Raw genomic sequence first — 16,302 nt, 5'->3', positions numbered from 1 at the left:
GCCCTGCTGAAAATAACCCCAAAAAAACAATAGAAACCATCACAGAAATTCTAATGGTTTCCACTACAAATGCCATTACAAACATTACAAACCATCAACTTTTAACCATTAAAACCATTAAAAAATGGTTTCCTGTAGTCAGTGTTGGGTAAATTACACTAAAAAAGTAATTAATTACTAGTTACTAATTACATCTTCAACAGTGTAATTAGATTACTGCACAAATTACTCTCTCCAAAAAGTATTTAATTACTAATTACTTTCTAAATCAACCTCGACAAGTTAATGCTACAAGGATAGACATGAAACAGTTCTTTTAATTCTTTCAAGTAACTACATAAGTCACAATTTAGATTAGGGTCCAATTCTCACTATTTACTAACTATTGACTTTTGCCTCAAAATACTCCTAATTACTGCTTATTAATACTTAGTAAAGTAGTTGTTAAGATTAAGAATTGGGATTAAGGATTTAGAATAAAGTTTTGCAGAATAAGACATTAATATGTGCTTTTTAAGTAATAATAACCAGCCAATATGCCAGTAATATTCATGCTGATAACCAAAGTTAATAGTGCGAATTGGGCACTAAAGTGTTACCAATATTCTTATTAACTCACCAAAGTATTTAAAGTGAGAAGGACTTTAAATTTTGATGTTAAATCCACTATTGTATTGTGTATAAATGTTCAGTCTATGCAGTATTAAGTTCAATTACATAAGAAATAACTGTAATTAAATTACAGAAAAATAAGAGTAATCCCTTACTTTACTTTTTCAAGGGAAAAGTAATTAAATTACAGTAACTAATTACTTAATTAATTACACCCAACACTGCCTGTAGTGCGTTCTCTAGTCCATTAGGATTGAGTGGTTTTAACAAGCCACCAATAGAAGGCGACCAGTTCTTACCAGAGACCAACAGGCTACAGTTTCCATTAAAACCAGTACAATTCCCATTATAACCAGTAAAACCATTACAAATTCTGTGATGGTTTCTATTGTTTTTTTGTTTTTTTCCTTTTCTTCAGCAGGGTGGGCATTATTTCATATTAAGCGACGCTGCGTGTTGTTCATCTGTGATCTCGACTCACAGCGTTTGTCACAGAACTGGGTTCATTTTCAACGATTCAGGTCTATTTAAGTGGGTTGGGTTGAGTGTTGCGTGTAAACTCAGTGTGACAGAGGAGCAGTCAACCATTCGCGATCAAATTAGGAAGTTAGCTAAGGTTTTTTCTTACATAACTGCGAAACACGGCAGTATAGTGCAAAACGGCAGAAAACGAGAGAGTTTCCACACGAATGCGTGAAGGGCCACAACGCGAGCGACACTGAACCAGTGGAAAGAGAGAAAAAAAACGGGATAGAGAGAGAGAGAGAGAGAGAGAGAGAGCATGTTCTTCATTCAGACAGACTGAGAGTTGATAATGGGAGAGAAAAACCTGGAAAACTGAGAGACGGAGAGACAATGCGTCCATCAGAGGTCGTGGGAATTTATCAGGACGCCCAGAGGCGATTACAGGCTATTAATACACACACACACACGTCTGGCCTCTAACAGTCACTCTCTTCTCTTGTGCTGTGACACCGTCTTTCTCACGGTAATTTAAGACATGTTTGAGGAGCAGACGTGATTTGACGGTTGTCTTCATATTCATAGAAACAAACGGAATTTATGAAGGAATGATTGACAGATGCGAAAATGATTAGATGAAACAGGTCTAAGCGTCGCGCCTTTCCTTTCATCTTCGGTTTTCTCTCTCATATTTGAGTGAAACTGCATTAAGCTTATTTCTGACCCCTGCGTCCTTCACCCACTGACCTCGTGCTACCGCCATTGACCCTGTGTGTGTGGTATTGAGGTTTGTCGCGTCCCGTTTGAGTCAGAGAGAGGATCACCTGTCTGTCTGTCTGTCTGTCTGAGCGTCTCTTCTGCTTGGGCGGGATGCTATATAGGTCTATAGCCCATCAAAACATATGAACGATTCATTAAACTTTTAGTATATGATGTGAATCTATCTCTGTCATAGTTTAATGGGGGGTTGGGGGGGCACTCTTTGGGGGCTCGAGTCCCTGCCCTTTTTCAAAATTATTCAAAAGTGCCCCTCTCGGACAAATAGCAATGATATTGTGGTAAATAAAACAAAATGCATTTGAATTCTAATTAACATCAAAAGTCGGAAAATTCCTGTTTATTTTTACATATCTGTCAATCTGAGGCGTTGCTATTTCGTGCATTTTGCTTGACTGATATTCTGTTCGGGAAACCGAGGCTGTCGAGCCATATATGGTTCTTTCAGTGAGTGCCTATGGGTCGACGGAAGGAAAAAAATAAACTAAACAATATTTTAAACATTTTTCATCGATAATCAAAGCTAGTGTGTCGATTTAATTAAAGATCCACATATTATATATTTTAGAATATTACATAATTCATCAATGCCCGTTTGACGTATAATACACCAACCAATCATGATCTAGCACAAGAAGTTCAAATTTCATTGGACAATACGTGAAGTGGAGCGGTTATATTCTTATTCACAAATCAGTTGAAAATTACATGGACAGACGAGCTTATTTGTGGAGCGATCTGGATCTGCGGTTTGTCTCATTTTATAAGTAAGGGATAATCAGCGGCTAGCTGTGCATTAAACGATTTGAATGCACGACGTGGAGGCCTCGCGAAGTGCATTCAAATCGTTGAATGCACAGCTAGCCGTTGAAATCAAGGGGCCGTTGATTATCCCGTTTATGCCATGGTCATTTGCCAGCATTCACATATTAAAGATGTTAATAATATTTGCGCTGCAATATTTGACCGGAACGATAAAAATGACGGTTATTTTCGTCTGTATTACTATTCAACTGTAACTATATGTTACTATGGTTACCAATGTTTATAGGAAGCGCATTAATATGGAACGTGATTAAACTGACCTGGAACTACCTGTGCAGTTCAACGAATTTAATCAACACCTGCCAGCCAATCAGAATCGAGTATTCAGACAGACCATGGCATAAATCAAATTACATCGCTGGGAAAATGTATGCTAAAAGCACTGCACAAAACCGTGCAGCGCTAAAAGTCACATTAATGGTAATCAGTAGGTAATCAGTCACATTAATGGTAATTCAATTCACTTATATTTATGTATGATATAGGCCTACACCGTTTACTATTTGATGAAACTCTCATAGTTATTTAAGCCCAAGTGCCACCTACAGGCCTATTATGTGAAGTGTAGGCTGGCGAAATGGTGACGTGAATGGACTTTATTATATTACCATTTTTGATAATTATGCAGCATTCTATTTTAATATAAATTTATACTATTTTAATAAAATATAATTTATTTCTGTTATTCAAAGCTTAATTTTCAGCATCATTACTCCATTCTTCAATGCATGGTCCTTCAGAAATCATTCTAATATGCTGATTTATTATCAATGTTGGAAACAGTTGTGCTGCTTAATTTTTTAATTTTATTTTTATTTTTTTATTGGAATCTGTGATACTTTTTTGGGGTTCATTGATAAATAAAAAGTTAAAAAGAACAGCATTTATTCAAAATAGAGATTTTTTTCTAACAATGTCAATCTTTATCACTGTTTCTATCAATTTAACAAATCCTTGCTGAGTAAAAACTAATTACTTTATATATAAATTTTTTTTTTTTAAAAACTGACCTCAAGCTTTTGAACGGTAGTGTAGGCTATATTGTTACAAAAGTTATATTTTAAATAAATGCTGTTCTTATTTAACTTTTTATTCATCAAAGAATCCTGAAAAAAATATCACAGGTTTTCAACATTGCTAATAAATCAGCATTGCAAAAAATGCATTAAGTAAATAAGTAAAACTTTGATCAAATAAATGCATGCTTGATGACTATAAGTGACTTCTTGCAAAAATATAAAATAGTAATGTATCCAAACTTTTGACCTGTAATTTTTTCCCCCCTCATATTGCCCCTTTTTTACATTTGAGCCCCTGCCCCTGAGGAACTCTCTGCACGTCCCTGTTCCTATCAAACTGACCGCATTTGGACCGCGAAAGTTCACCGAACAAAAATGACTTGTATATATGGGTATAGTCATTTTAGACACTTACAAAACTGATGCAGCAGAGATGGAAATTCAATTTTTAAATAGGCTAGATGAATTATGTTTCAATCTTTGGAAGTGCCTTTTTATTCTGTTCCAAAGAAGGGGGTGTCCATATAGTGTATGTAGGCTACAAGTCATTGTTCTTTGGTGATGAGCTTTTGGCTCAAGGTCTGCATTTAAAGTCACACCAGAGGTGTTCAGCTGGGATTGGGACTTTGCTTTCTGCAGACCAATCAAATTCTTCCACACTGACTGAATCAATCATTTCTTTTTGAACCTTGCCTTATACACAGAGGCATTGTCATGTTAGAATAGAAAAGGGTCCTGTCCAAACTATTGCTATAAAACTAGAAGCACACATTTACCTTGAATATCATTATATGCTTTAACATTAAGGTTTGTACTCATGGAAATTACAAACCTGCTCATTAGAAGGGGGTGTCCCAATACTTTTGGATATACAGTGAGGAAAATAAGTATTTGAACACCCTGCTATTTTGCAAGTTCTCCCACTTAGAAATCATGGAGGGGTCTGAAATTGTCATCGTAGGTGCATGTCCACTGTGAGAGACATAATCTAAAAAAAAAATCCAGAAAATCACAATGTATGATTTTTTTAACTATTTATTTGTATGATACAGCTGCAAATAAGTATTTGAACACCTGAGAAAATCAATGTTAATATTTGGTACAGTAGCCTTTGTTTGCAATTACAGAGGTCAAACGTTTCCTGTAGTTTTTCACCAGGTTTGCACACACTGCAGGAGGGATTTTGGCCCACTCCTCCACACAGATCTTCTCTAGATCAGTCAGGTTTCTGGCCTGTCGCTGAGAAACACGGAGTTTGAGCTCCTCCAAAGATTCTCTATTGGGTTTAGGTCTGAGACTGGCTAGGCCACGCCAGAACCTTGATATGCTTCTTACAGAGCCACTCCTTGGTTATCCTGGCTGTGTGCTTCGGGTCATTGTCATGTTGGAAGACCCAGCCTCGACCCATCTTCAATGCTCTAACTGAGGGAAGGAGGTTGTTCCCCAAAATCTCGCAATACATGGCCCCGGTCATCCTCTCCTTAATACAGTGCAGTCGCCCTGTCCCATGTGCAGAAAAACACCCCAAAGCATGATGCTACCACCCCATGCTTCACAGTAGGGATGGTGTTCTTGGGATGGTACTCATCATTCTTCTTCCTCCAAACACGTTTAGTGGAATTATGACCAAAAGTTCTATTTTGGTCTCATCTGACCACATGACTTTCTCCCATGACTCCTCTGGATCATCCAAATGGTCATTGGCAAACTTAAGTCGGGCCTGGACATGTGCTGGTTTAAGCAGGGGAACCTTCCGTGCCATGCATGATTTCAAACCATGACGTCTTAGTGTATTACCAACAGTAACCTTGGAAGCGGTGGTCCCAGCTCTTTTCAGGTCATTGACCAGCTCCTCCCGTGTAGTTCTGGGCTGATTTCTCACCTTTCTTAGGATCATTGAGACCCCACGAGGTGAGATCTTGCATGGAGCCCCAGTCCGAGGGAGATTGACAGTCATGTTTAGCTTCTTCCATTTTCTAATGATTGCTCCAACAGTGGACCTTTTTCACCAAGCTGCTTGGCAATTTCCCGTAGCCCTTTCCAGCCTTGTGGAGGTGTACAATTTTGTCTCTAGTGTCTTTGGACAGCTCTTTGGTCTTGGCCATGTTAGTAGTTGGATTCTTACTGATTGTATGGGGTGGACAGGTGTCTTTATGCAGCTAACGACCTCAAACAGGTCCATCTAATTTAGGATAATAAATGGAGTGGAGGTGGACATTTTAAAGGCAGACTAACAGGTCTTTGAGGTCAGAATTCTAGCTGATAGACAGGTGTTCAAATACTTATTTGCAGCTGTATCATACAAATAAATAGTTAAAAATCATACATTGTGATTTCTGGATTTTTTTTTAGATTATGTCTCTCACAGTGGACATGCACCTACGATGACAATTTCAGACCCCTCCATGATTTCTAAGTGGGAGAACTTGCAAAATAGCAGGGTGTTCAAATACTTATTTTCCTCACTGTATATATATATATATATATATATATATACACACACACACACACACACACATATATATGTATATATATATATATATATATATATATATATATGTGTGTGTGTGTGTGTGTGTGTGTGTGTGTATGGATTAAACTTGCTTAGATGGTGAATTGTGCATTAATACAACAATAGCATTATTTGTTCTTTCTTCATGTTAAATACGGCTTCTTTCCATCATAATGGCCTAACAGGATCCTGCCTCACTCCTCCTCTCGTCTCAGCTCGTCTCTCTCTCGGTGTTTTCTCCCACACACACTCCTACTGTCACTCCACGGCTGTCATATGTTCAGATTTCCCCACCTCCTCATGCAGGCCTCCACCGCCGAAAATAAGAGCTCGCACAACAACCGCGCGTCTCCATAGAAACCATGCAGTGGCCGCTCTTAAAATCTCTAAAACGAAATAATGAGGACAGAAACACAGATCAGAGGTCATAAAACCAGCGTTCACACAGACGTTCATGGTTGAAAGTTGTGGTAAACCTGCAAATACTGATACACTGCAGATACACTGGAATTTCTCATTTCTGTAGATGTATTTTTTTAGTCTCCTCAAGATGTTAAAAATAGGTTAGGCTATTTATTGGCAACGATGGTTCCTTTAACATCCGTGGAATCTTTCCATTGGTTCTGTATAGTGAATAAGGTTCTTAAAATAAGTTAAATGTTCTAGAAACGGTTATTTTAAGAACTGTCCACTGAATGGTGCTTTTGGAAACCTAAAATGTTCTGCTATTGTAGCCTATTGGGGTGAAAACTCGAATATGAGTTCTAAACGGTTTAGATTAAGCAGAATACCTCGTTTTGGTCATATTCTTTCTGAATTTGAATCAATGTTCAGAGAATTATGAACACCCAGAGCATGAACATGTTACCCAGAGGAGACAGAAAGAGATGCGGGAGAACATTTGAGTTCGGACACTAAAATATTTTGACAAGAGGAGGAAGAGACATTCCCTCTAAGAACAGCAGAAAATCTGTGACGCTGAAGAAAATGAAAAAGATTAAAATTCTGTTATCCCACAGAAAGAAGGAAAAACAAAGATAATTCAGTCGAGACAACTCATCAATGTCGTGAACACAAGAGCGCCTTCTGATATCCATCACGTCTGGACTAATTTGGACTGAATTTCACTTGACATCAATCTGAAGTGAATATAATCGCAGTGACAGGCTCACATCTTTCTCCTCCTCCTCCTCCGTTATCCGCCGGTCACCCACATGAGCGCGAGACCGCGAAGGATGAGGAGGAGAGCGCGCGCGCGCTCGGAGATTACCGCGTGAGTGAAGTCAAAGCGGAGAGACCGGAGGGATTAACCTGCGAAAACTACAAGAAAACATGAATTACAAAAACGCGCCGCTGGTAATGTCGTGATAAAGATGGGTGTGTTCGGAGAATAGAAAAAAAAAATAAAATAAATAAATAGAAAAAAAAAGAGCGAGAGAAAGAAAACAGGACGAGCGAACGGAGTCCGCGCTTACCGCCAAAACACCAAGTGACTGCGAGGACAAGACACATTTACGGGAAAAACGTTTACAGATCAGATATTTGCTTTTATAAGGTGAGCAATTCTTCTTCATGTGTGTAGTAAGTTTGTCTGATTATACAAATGTCTGAATCGCTGTTAAAGTTTTATTCCTTGTTTATTTCCATACAACATTTATGAGGAATTATTATACTGGCATTAGGATGACAATGTCGCTAGTGTAAAATTGGACCTATATTATATGGTCAAACATTCTGTGTAATTTACGACAACATGCTAATATGGCAATAATAATAATAATACTTATTATTATTATGCCTATTATTATAAATAGGAGTCATGTAGAAACACAGATTAATGTTATAATTTATAGCCCAATTGATGTCCGTTTTAAATTTATTAAATTAACTAGGCTATAATTTATAACTTTCATTTGTGATATAATATGACAATATGCACGTTCAAAGGACTGACGTACATATCAAATCGATTGCGGATGGGCTGGTGAGGGGAGGATAAATGCGGCTGAAACAGAGAAAAGAAACTTGGATGTTGTAATGAAAAGAGATTATTCTCTGTTTGAGATCACGCACTGATCGCGCGCCGCATCTGGAGCTTTACCGGATTTACCGCGCGCGCGGAAACGTACCTGCGCGTCATATTTTATGTCACAGTCTCAATCCCGCAGATTTGAGGCGAACATCTGCTGCATGATGAAACCCCTGCAGTCAGTTCGAAGTAATTATAAGTTTTCTGATGAGTTTTACACTCTGTTTACTACAGAACACTTTAGTAATAACCGACAAAGCTGTTTAAACTGCAAGCGCGGGAAACTGGAGTTCTGTGGCGCGGTTCGTTTTCAGCGCGGGCGCGTGTCTCGGCCAGTTTCCAGTGGAAAGCGCTTAATGTGCCAGAGAATCTGCCGCGTGACTTCATTTGATTCGCCTGATCAATAAGAGCTTAATGCACTTAATGCACTGCCAAAAACAAAATGTTTCCACGCTTACAGAAACGTACCACGGTTTTAACTATAGTTATAGTTTGGACACACTAAATACCGTACCATTTACATAGCCTACACTGCCTGTAAAATCCAGCGTTATATAAATATGTTAATTATTCAGTATCATGGTATATGTGAAAGTATGACAGCATTTTTGTGATATAATCCAATAACAAGCACAACACTTTTCTGCAAATTAAGAAAGAGTACAAATTTGGTTCAAACTGTCAAAATTGTGAGCAAAAAGTCTTACCCAAAACATACAATACCAATGTACCAAACGGCCACAAAAAATATCTGAATACCTAAATCACACTTACGTCATTAGTATCATTTATTGTAAAGAAACATGTAAAACTAAATATATAGTCAGAAGGTAGTTGGTTTGAAATGCTATAACAATAGAGGTTTAAGTTGACATTGGTATTGTGCAAGTTTGTCATTGGTGGATTATGTTAATACGAGTTAATATGTGGAACTACAAATAATGGATCACAGCGCCATCAATGCCAAAAAGATCATGGGTTCAATTCCCACAGATGAAGTGATTAAATGCATACCTTGAAAGCAATATAAGTCACTATAGATAAAAGTGTCTGCCAAGTGCAGAGATGTAAACATCAACAAAACACCAGCTGTTACTGAAGAGAAAGATCCTGCAGCCTTTGAGAAACAGACACTTGATCTAATGAATGACATCAGATATGAGGAAATGTGTCCTAAAATTTGAACCTATGCACAAAATCATGATTTCTTCATGTTCTTCTGACATATTCTTAGTGAAGCACATTAAGCGCTTCATCATTTATCTAAAGAATAATAAATATATCAGATTAAATCTGGTTGAGTCTGGACTCACCTTCTGTCAGTGTGTGTGTACATGTGTGTGCTGTTGTATTAATCCCACACACACACACACACACACACATACACACATGGACAGACGGACGGACGTCTCAGATTACAGCACAGGATCCTCAGGGCTCATTTCTCTGGATCTGCTTCATATCACTGTTAAAAATGAGAGATGAAGAGATTATTCAGATATCATTGGATTAGGAATTAAGAAAGAAAGGTCTCCTTCACACACACACACAATCAAGGATTAAGTGTGTGTGTTCATGTTGTGTAACAAAGGTTAAGTCCATTTTCATTGTAAAGAGCAGTTATTGAGTCACATGCGTCTGTCTCGTTGACGTCTGCATCTCCAACAATCCCACTCTCTCCTCAAACTATTTAATATGTCATTTAAATTGACTGTTCATCACAAGACATACTAATCTTTTCAAACAGTAGCTTAGAGGAGGTGTGTGTGTATGATTGATGTCTGTAATGAGACCATGATCATGTAACACAGACAACTGCCCTTCAGACATAATCAGATCACTTCACTGTCATTTACAGTGTCATGAAATGACAGTAAACACAATATAAAATACACAATAAACAACCTGAACAAGTACTCTCTAAAAATGGGAAGCGTACAAATCGTTTCAACAGAATTCACTCAAATGAACTGTTGGCCTTGGAACCAATTAATCTGATCTATTTCAGTTTAAATCAACACCTAATATAGCACATGCCAAATTTTAGCATGCAAATTGGAGCGATAAGTAAGAGATCACTTGCCACATTAGCTCTACTCTTCAACACAATGGATAAAACTTTAACTCAACCTTACAGAAACTCTTTTAAATTTCAAACACAGCAGCATTACATACTAACAGGTCTTTCCCTTCTCTAAAAACACATTAAATAACAGTTCATTTGAACATTTAATCTCCTTATCCAGTCCTATGCAAAGCTTTGGACTGTATTGAAATGTACTTATCAATACAGACATTTCAGCTTAACTTTACACCCAATATTAAGTTAATGTAAAGATCAACATTATATCAACAGAAGCTAATTATTATTTTTTTATTTTCTACAATAAATGCCACATATTCTATCATTTAAATGTACAGACGTTCAAATGAAATGTTTAAATACTCTTTGGAGCCATTTTATATCTAAACATAAATGTTATACATTTGAATCTAAAAATATAAGTCTAAATATAGAGCTGGACATTTAGAGAACATGCAAATCAGTGACGGTTGTTAGCCTACATCTCTCTCCGTGTGTGTATGTGTGTGTTTGTGTGAGAGGGCTATTTTAACAGCTGCTTTGACCCAGATCACAGCATCCAAACCAGAACACAAATATAGTTTGTGTCCACATCACATCAGCCTGAACTTTCAGCATCACATCACGACTAGCGCTTCTCTGTTTCTCTGTCTGCAGTGTGTGACAAAGTAGATCCAGGTGTGTAAGGATGCCGATACCCAATCTTTCCGGGTAAACGGAGAAGACTGTTCTGTCGTGTCACTGAAGAACGCAGCACACACGCACACACACACACACACACACGCTGAAGATCAAATACAGCATGGGAACCAACAGAGCCAACAGGTAAGAGCAGAATGTGTGGGAGCATTCATGTTTAAGGGTCAAAATATTTTGCTTATTTCTAATATTACAAAATTCATTTGGATGAATCAGTATGTGATGTAACGTGTCTCTTTTTTGAGAGCTTAGAACTATGTTCTGTTTAAAAGTTCCCTTTTTCCAAGGTAATTTGTCTTGGACTCGAAAGCTGCAATGATACACAAGTAACAAATACAAGTAAAGACAGAGGTACATGACAAATATCAAATAATAAATCATAAAGAGGTTTTACCCATCAGCAAGAGTCCTGTGAACATCTGATGGTGTTCATGTCCGTTTACTGAAGTCTTTGGTTCTTCCATTACTGTAAACACCACACACCTGAGGAGTAATGAAATAATTTTATTAAACACAGTTCACAGAAACAATATCATTGTCATCATTTACTCAAGTCGTTCAAACCTTATGACTTTTTCTAATTTGGAACACAGTAGATGATATTTTGAGAGTTTTTTGTCCATACAATGAAAGTCAGTGGGTTCGAGTGTTGTTTGTTTGGTTCCAAATGTTTAGAAAGAAAGTCATACAGGTTTGGAATGACATAAGGGACGGTATATGATGACAGAATGATCCTCTTTGGGTTAAATATACATTTAAGTCTTTAAATCTGTGGAATAAATGGTAAAATGCTGCCAAATGTAGAACTACAGGGTTCAACTCAAAAGTTTGTGGTCATTTTCTCAGCTGGTTTGTGAATCAGTCTGAAGTCTCAGAGTTAAATAATGTGTGTTTAATGCTGCTTCTCTAGAACAAGACCATCTTAGACCCATTAAAGAGGACGAGTGAGGACAACATCTTGCTATTTAAGGCAAGACTATGGGCTATTTTGCTTCCATATCATGTCTTCTTTTAGATTAGTGGAAAGGAAATCCAAAATACGCATTAAAGTATTTGTTTTATTGTACTTTTTCTATTTGCGTCTGTAGATTTCAATCTCAATACATACCTTTAAAAGTTTGTTTCTCCACTTCAGCCACACTTACATACACCAAACATAACAGTTTTATTCCTGTCTATATTCTGAAGGTTTGTACTGAGGGATTTGTTCATATATCATTCACACTGATTTACATAACGCTTTATTCCTAAAAACATGGTAAAGAAATGCATTTCTTTATTGACTAAGTTTGTTTCTCTACTTCAGCAGCACATACATACACCAAACTTTACAGTCTTATTCCTATCTATATTCTAAAGGCTTTCACTGAAGGAGTTGTTCATATATAATTCACACTGATTTATATAACAGCTGATTGCTAAAAACGTGGCGAAAATGTATTTTTTTCTGACGGTTAACAGTATTTTCTGATTTATGGAATGATAAAAAGAAAAAAATCCAAATTCCCTCTGTAAAAACCTTTAACATGAAAACAAAATCAGACAAGAATTTTGAACCAAATTTGTGCACCTTTAACTAGATAACCTCCCATTTGGATATTTAACTTGTAAAACATTTTACTTTTTTTGAGGTTAAGAAAAAGCTTAAAATAACAAACTTCATGCCAAAATTTTAACAGTTTTGTTCAACAACCAGATTTTTACACTTTTTTTTTTGTTTAGTAAACTAGACACAGTAATAGTAATTATTGAAAATACTGTTTCATGTGAAGTTTCACTGGCTCAGACACATTTACTGTCACTCGTGTGCTCCACCAAACATCAGCAGATGATTGAGAGCCAGTAACACTGGCAGACTGTTTATTTATTTGCTTATTAGTGTGTGTGTGTGTGTGAGAGAGAGATAGGGCTCAGGTTATAATCCCTAAACCTTCACTGACCGCAATCCTGATATGGCTAAATGACTGGCCTTCCCTCATAATCCCAGATGAGGGGCAGGTAACGCACACCTGAGGCCCTCATACCTTCACACACAAAAATCTGAAGGGAAGGACAGGGAAACTATGGAGAAACAGACAGTCCTGATCCCACCGACAGAACCTTCAGTAAAGGTTTGGGAGGTTCATCAGGAGGATCCGTCAGTGTGTTTCTGCAGAGAGACGCATTAGTGACTCATGGTTTATCTGGAGTGAGTGTGTGTCCTTTAGAGCGGTCACTGGAAAGAACAAACGCTCCAATCAGATTACAGCGCTTCACCTGTCCTCCTGCAGCTCCAAAAACTCACATTTCACACATTTAGTTATTTATATGGTGCTTTATACAATACAGATAGTTTCAAAGCAGCTTCGCAGAAATAAAAAGCAAATAACAGTGTAGCAATATTAATCAGAAAACATTAGTGTCAATCAGATCAGTAAATTTCAAAGCTCATTCAATTCAGTTCATGATTATTAGCTATCTATAACTATTCATATAACTATACCTGAATACCTGAAATAGACTAAAATAAAACATACCCGAATAAAATAACTTGAAAATTTGAGAATTAAAACAAAAACTGAAAATAGACAAATAAAAGCCAATTCAAAATAACGTTATTAGTTTTAAAAAACCTAAAATTACAACTGAAATAAACTAAATAGTAATATTTAAAACTAAAAACAAAAGCATGTGAAATTAATAAAAATTTAACTAAAATTAATACAAAACTGAAAATCTGATTCAAAATATAAATAACTATATATTAGTTTTTATAAATAAAAAAATAAAACTATAGTACAAATGCATTGTTCTCAATAGTAATATTAAAGAAAAGATAAAAGCACATGAAATTACAAAAAAAATTAACAAATGTAATAATAAATGTACATTTTGCATGCTCAGAAGAAGTGAGCTACCCTGTTGTGCAAAACAGTAAATTGCTCAGTGCAAATAAAGATGTAATGGAAACCTGGTATTTCTATGTTCTTTCTTTTTTACATTTACATTTACATTTATGCATTTAGCAGACGCTTTTATCCAAAGCGACTTACATTGCATTCAAGTTACAGTTTTTACATTTTATCAGCTCTTGCTTTCCCTGGGAATCGGACCCATGATCTTAGCGATGCTAGTGCTATGCTCTACTATTTGAGCTACAGGAAAGCCTTTCTTCATGCATCTAGTAGACATGAACAAGTTCTTTGAAGAACATTTATGACTTCATGATCTACATTGACTATGGTTTCCCTAATAAACATACATTTGCATAAAGCATCCTTATTTGTCCATGCCCATGTTGATTAGAGTATTGCAAACTTGAAAAGTATTAATTTAAAGTACATTTAGAACAGATAAATTGGTGCGATTACTCACGAGTTAACTCATGATAATCATGCGATTAATCGCAATTAAATGTTTTAATCGCTTGACAGCCCTAATAAAAACGGAACTGAAATTAAAATGAAAACTGAAAATATATAAATAAAAGCTTATTCACGATATTAAAACTAAAACAGAAAAAAAATAACAAATAGTAAAAATTTAAAAAATTAAAACTGAAAAAAGCGAATTCAAAAGATTAATAACTATAATTATTCAGTTCAATGTTCATTCAATTCAGGTGTAAAAAAAATAAATAAAATAAAGCTCTCTGAAGATCCGTTTTCTGACCACAAACTCTTCTGTTGTCCCTCTCAGGTACAGCATTGTGTCTCCTGATGAGGAGGGACTGAAGATCTCCACCCTCGGCCTCCACAACGGCCACGGCTCCGGACGACTTCACTCCCCCGGAGGAGAGGCGGGCCCAAGCACGGCATCAGCAGTGATGAGGGCCGGCTACAACGGGAAGATCTCCACGTCTGGCCGCGGCCAGCTGCGGAGCCGCTTCGTCAAGAAGAACGGCCAGTGCAACGTGGTCTTCGCCAACTTGGATGACAAGCCGCGGCGGTACCTGGCGGACATCTTCACGACGTGCGTAGACATCCGCTGGCGGTACCTGCTGATGATCTTCTGCTCCACCTTCTTGTTCTCCTGGCTCGTGTTTGGCTTGATCTTCTACAGCGCGTCTTTAGCGCACGGGGACTTCGATAAAGATCGCGGGAGCAGCGGAAAGCCGTGGAAACCGTGTTTGCTGCACGTCGAGGGTTTCGTTGGGGCATTCCTGTTCTCAATCGAGACCCAAACCACGATCGGTTACGGCTGGCGCTGCGTGACTGAAGAGTGTCCCGTAGCGATCATAACGGTGGTGGTGCAATCGATTGTTGGATGCATCATTGACTCATTCATGATTGGCACCATCATGGCCAAAATGGCGCGTCCGAAGAAGCGAAACCAAACCTTGCTGTTTTCGCATAATGCGGTGATTGCATTGCGCGACGGGAAGCTGTGCTTAATGTGGCGCGTTGGGAACCTTCGGCGAAGCCACATCGTTGAAGCCCACGTTCGTGCGCAGCTCATCCGACCCTACGTGACGGCGGAGGGCGAGTTCATCCCGCTGGAACAGATGGATTTGAACGTGGGCTACGACGAAGGTACAGACCGCCTATTCCTGGTGTCGCCTCTAGTAATCGTGCACGAAATCGACGAGGACTCGCCGCTTTGGAGAATGAGCCGGGCGGATCTCGAATCGGATGATTTCGAGATCGTAGTGATCCTGGAAGGAATGGTGGAAGCGACGGCAATGACCACGCAAACGCGTAGCTCGTACCTTTCCCGCGAGATCCTGTGGGGTCACCGCTTCGAGCCGGTCATCTTCGAGGACCGTGACCGCTACCAGGTCGATTACGCGCATTTCCACAAGACCTACGAAGTTCCCTCGACGCCCGCCTGCAGCGCTAAGGAGCTGAGTGAACTGACCGGGCGCCGTTCGTCTGGGTCGTCCCGCTCCGTGACGCCGGACAGCCGCAGCCGGGCGCAGACGCTCCTCCCGCCGCACTCGCCCAGCGCCTTCTGCTACGAGAACGAGGTGGCGCTGTGCTGCGGAGAGGACGAGGAGGAGCGGCCGCACGACCAGCTGACCGTCGCTCCCACAGACTTCCAGAAAATGTTCCAGGATTCGGCCACCATGACCTCCGGAAACAACATGCTCTGCGTATTAGACATGGACAATCAGATCGAGTTTGACATTCTGCAGACTGCCATACCACTCGACCCCATGACTTATAAGAGCGAATCCGAGATATGACGTAATATATTCAAATATATTACACTTAAGTAACGCAATTAATTTATATAAATAAATATATAATGTATAAATTCATAGAAATGTTTTATTTAAATATTGAATAATTTACTTAAATATAAA

The 16,302-nt window shown here is 38.3% G+C and overlaps 2 protein-coding genes across 3 annotated transcripts in view; one reads left to right on the top strand and one right to left on the bottom strand.

The window, feature by feature from the left end:
* kdelr3 (KDEL endoplasmic reticulum protein retention receptor 3) overlaps window positions 1-16,302 on the bottom strand; it is a 44,446-nt gene that overhangs the window by 6,910 nt on the left and 21,234 nt on the right. The window contains exons 2-3 of the mRNA XM_058768894.1: window positions 11,413-11,501; window positions 9,550-9,701 (exon numbers count right to left, since the gene is read on the bottom strand). Coding sequence (XP_058624877.1) covers window positions 9,550-9,619 — 70 coding nt within the window. The 5' untranslated portion in view covers window positions 9,620-9,701; window positions 11,413-11,501. The remainder of the gene's footprint in view (window positions 1-9,549; window positions 9,702-11,412; window positions 11,502-16,302) is intronic.
* Window positions 7,360-16,211, top strand: kcnj4 (potassium inwardly rectifying channel subfamily J member 4). 2 transcript variants are annotated; one of them, XM_058768885.1, is made up of 3 exons: window positions 7,360-7,762; window positions 10,977-11,144; window positions 14,697-16,211. In XM_058768885.1, the coding sequence occupies exons 2-3, from the start codon at window positions 11,122-11,124 to the stop codon at window positions 16,180-16,182; spliced, it is 1,509 nt and encodes a 502-aa protein (XP_058624868.1). In that variant the 5' UTR covers window positions 7,360-7,762; window positions 10,977-11,121; the 3' UTR covers window positions 16,183-16,211. The 2 variants fall into 2 exon arrangements, with proteins under 2 accessions (XP_058624868.1, XP_058624869.1); XM_058768886.1 differs by lacking the exon at window positions 10,977-11,144.

The sequence above is a fragment of the Onychostoma macrolepis genome, chromosome 03, assembly GCF_012432095.1.
Source record: "Onychostoma macrolepis isolate SWU-2019 chromosome 03, ASM1243209v1, whole genome shotgun sequence".
NCBI lineage: Eukaryota > Metazoa > Chordata > Actinopteri > Cypriniformes > Cyprinidae > Onychostoma > Onychostoma macrolepis.
This window is presented reverse-complemented; position numbering and strand designations above follow the sequence as displayed.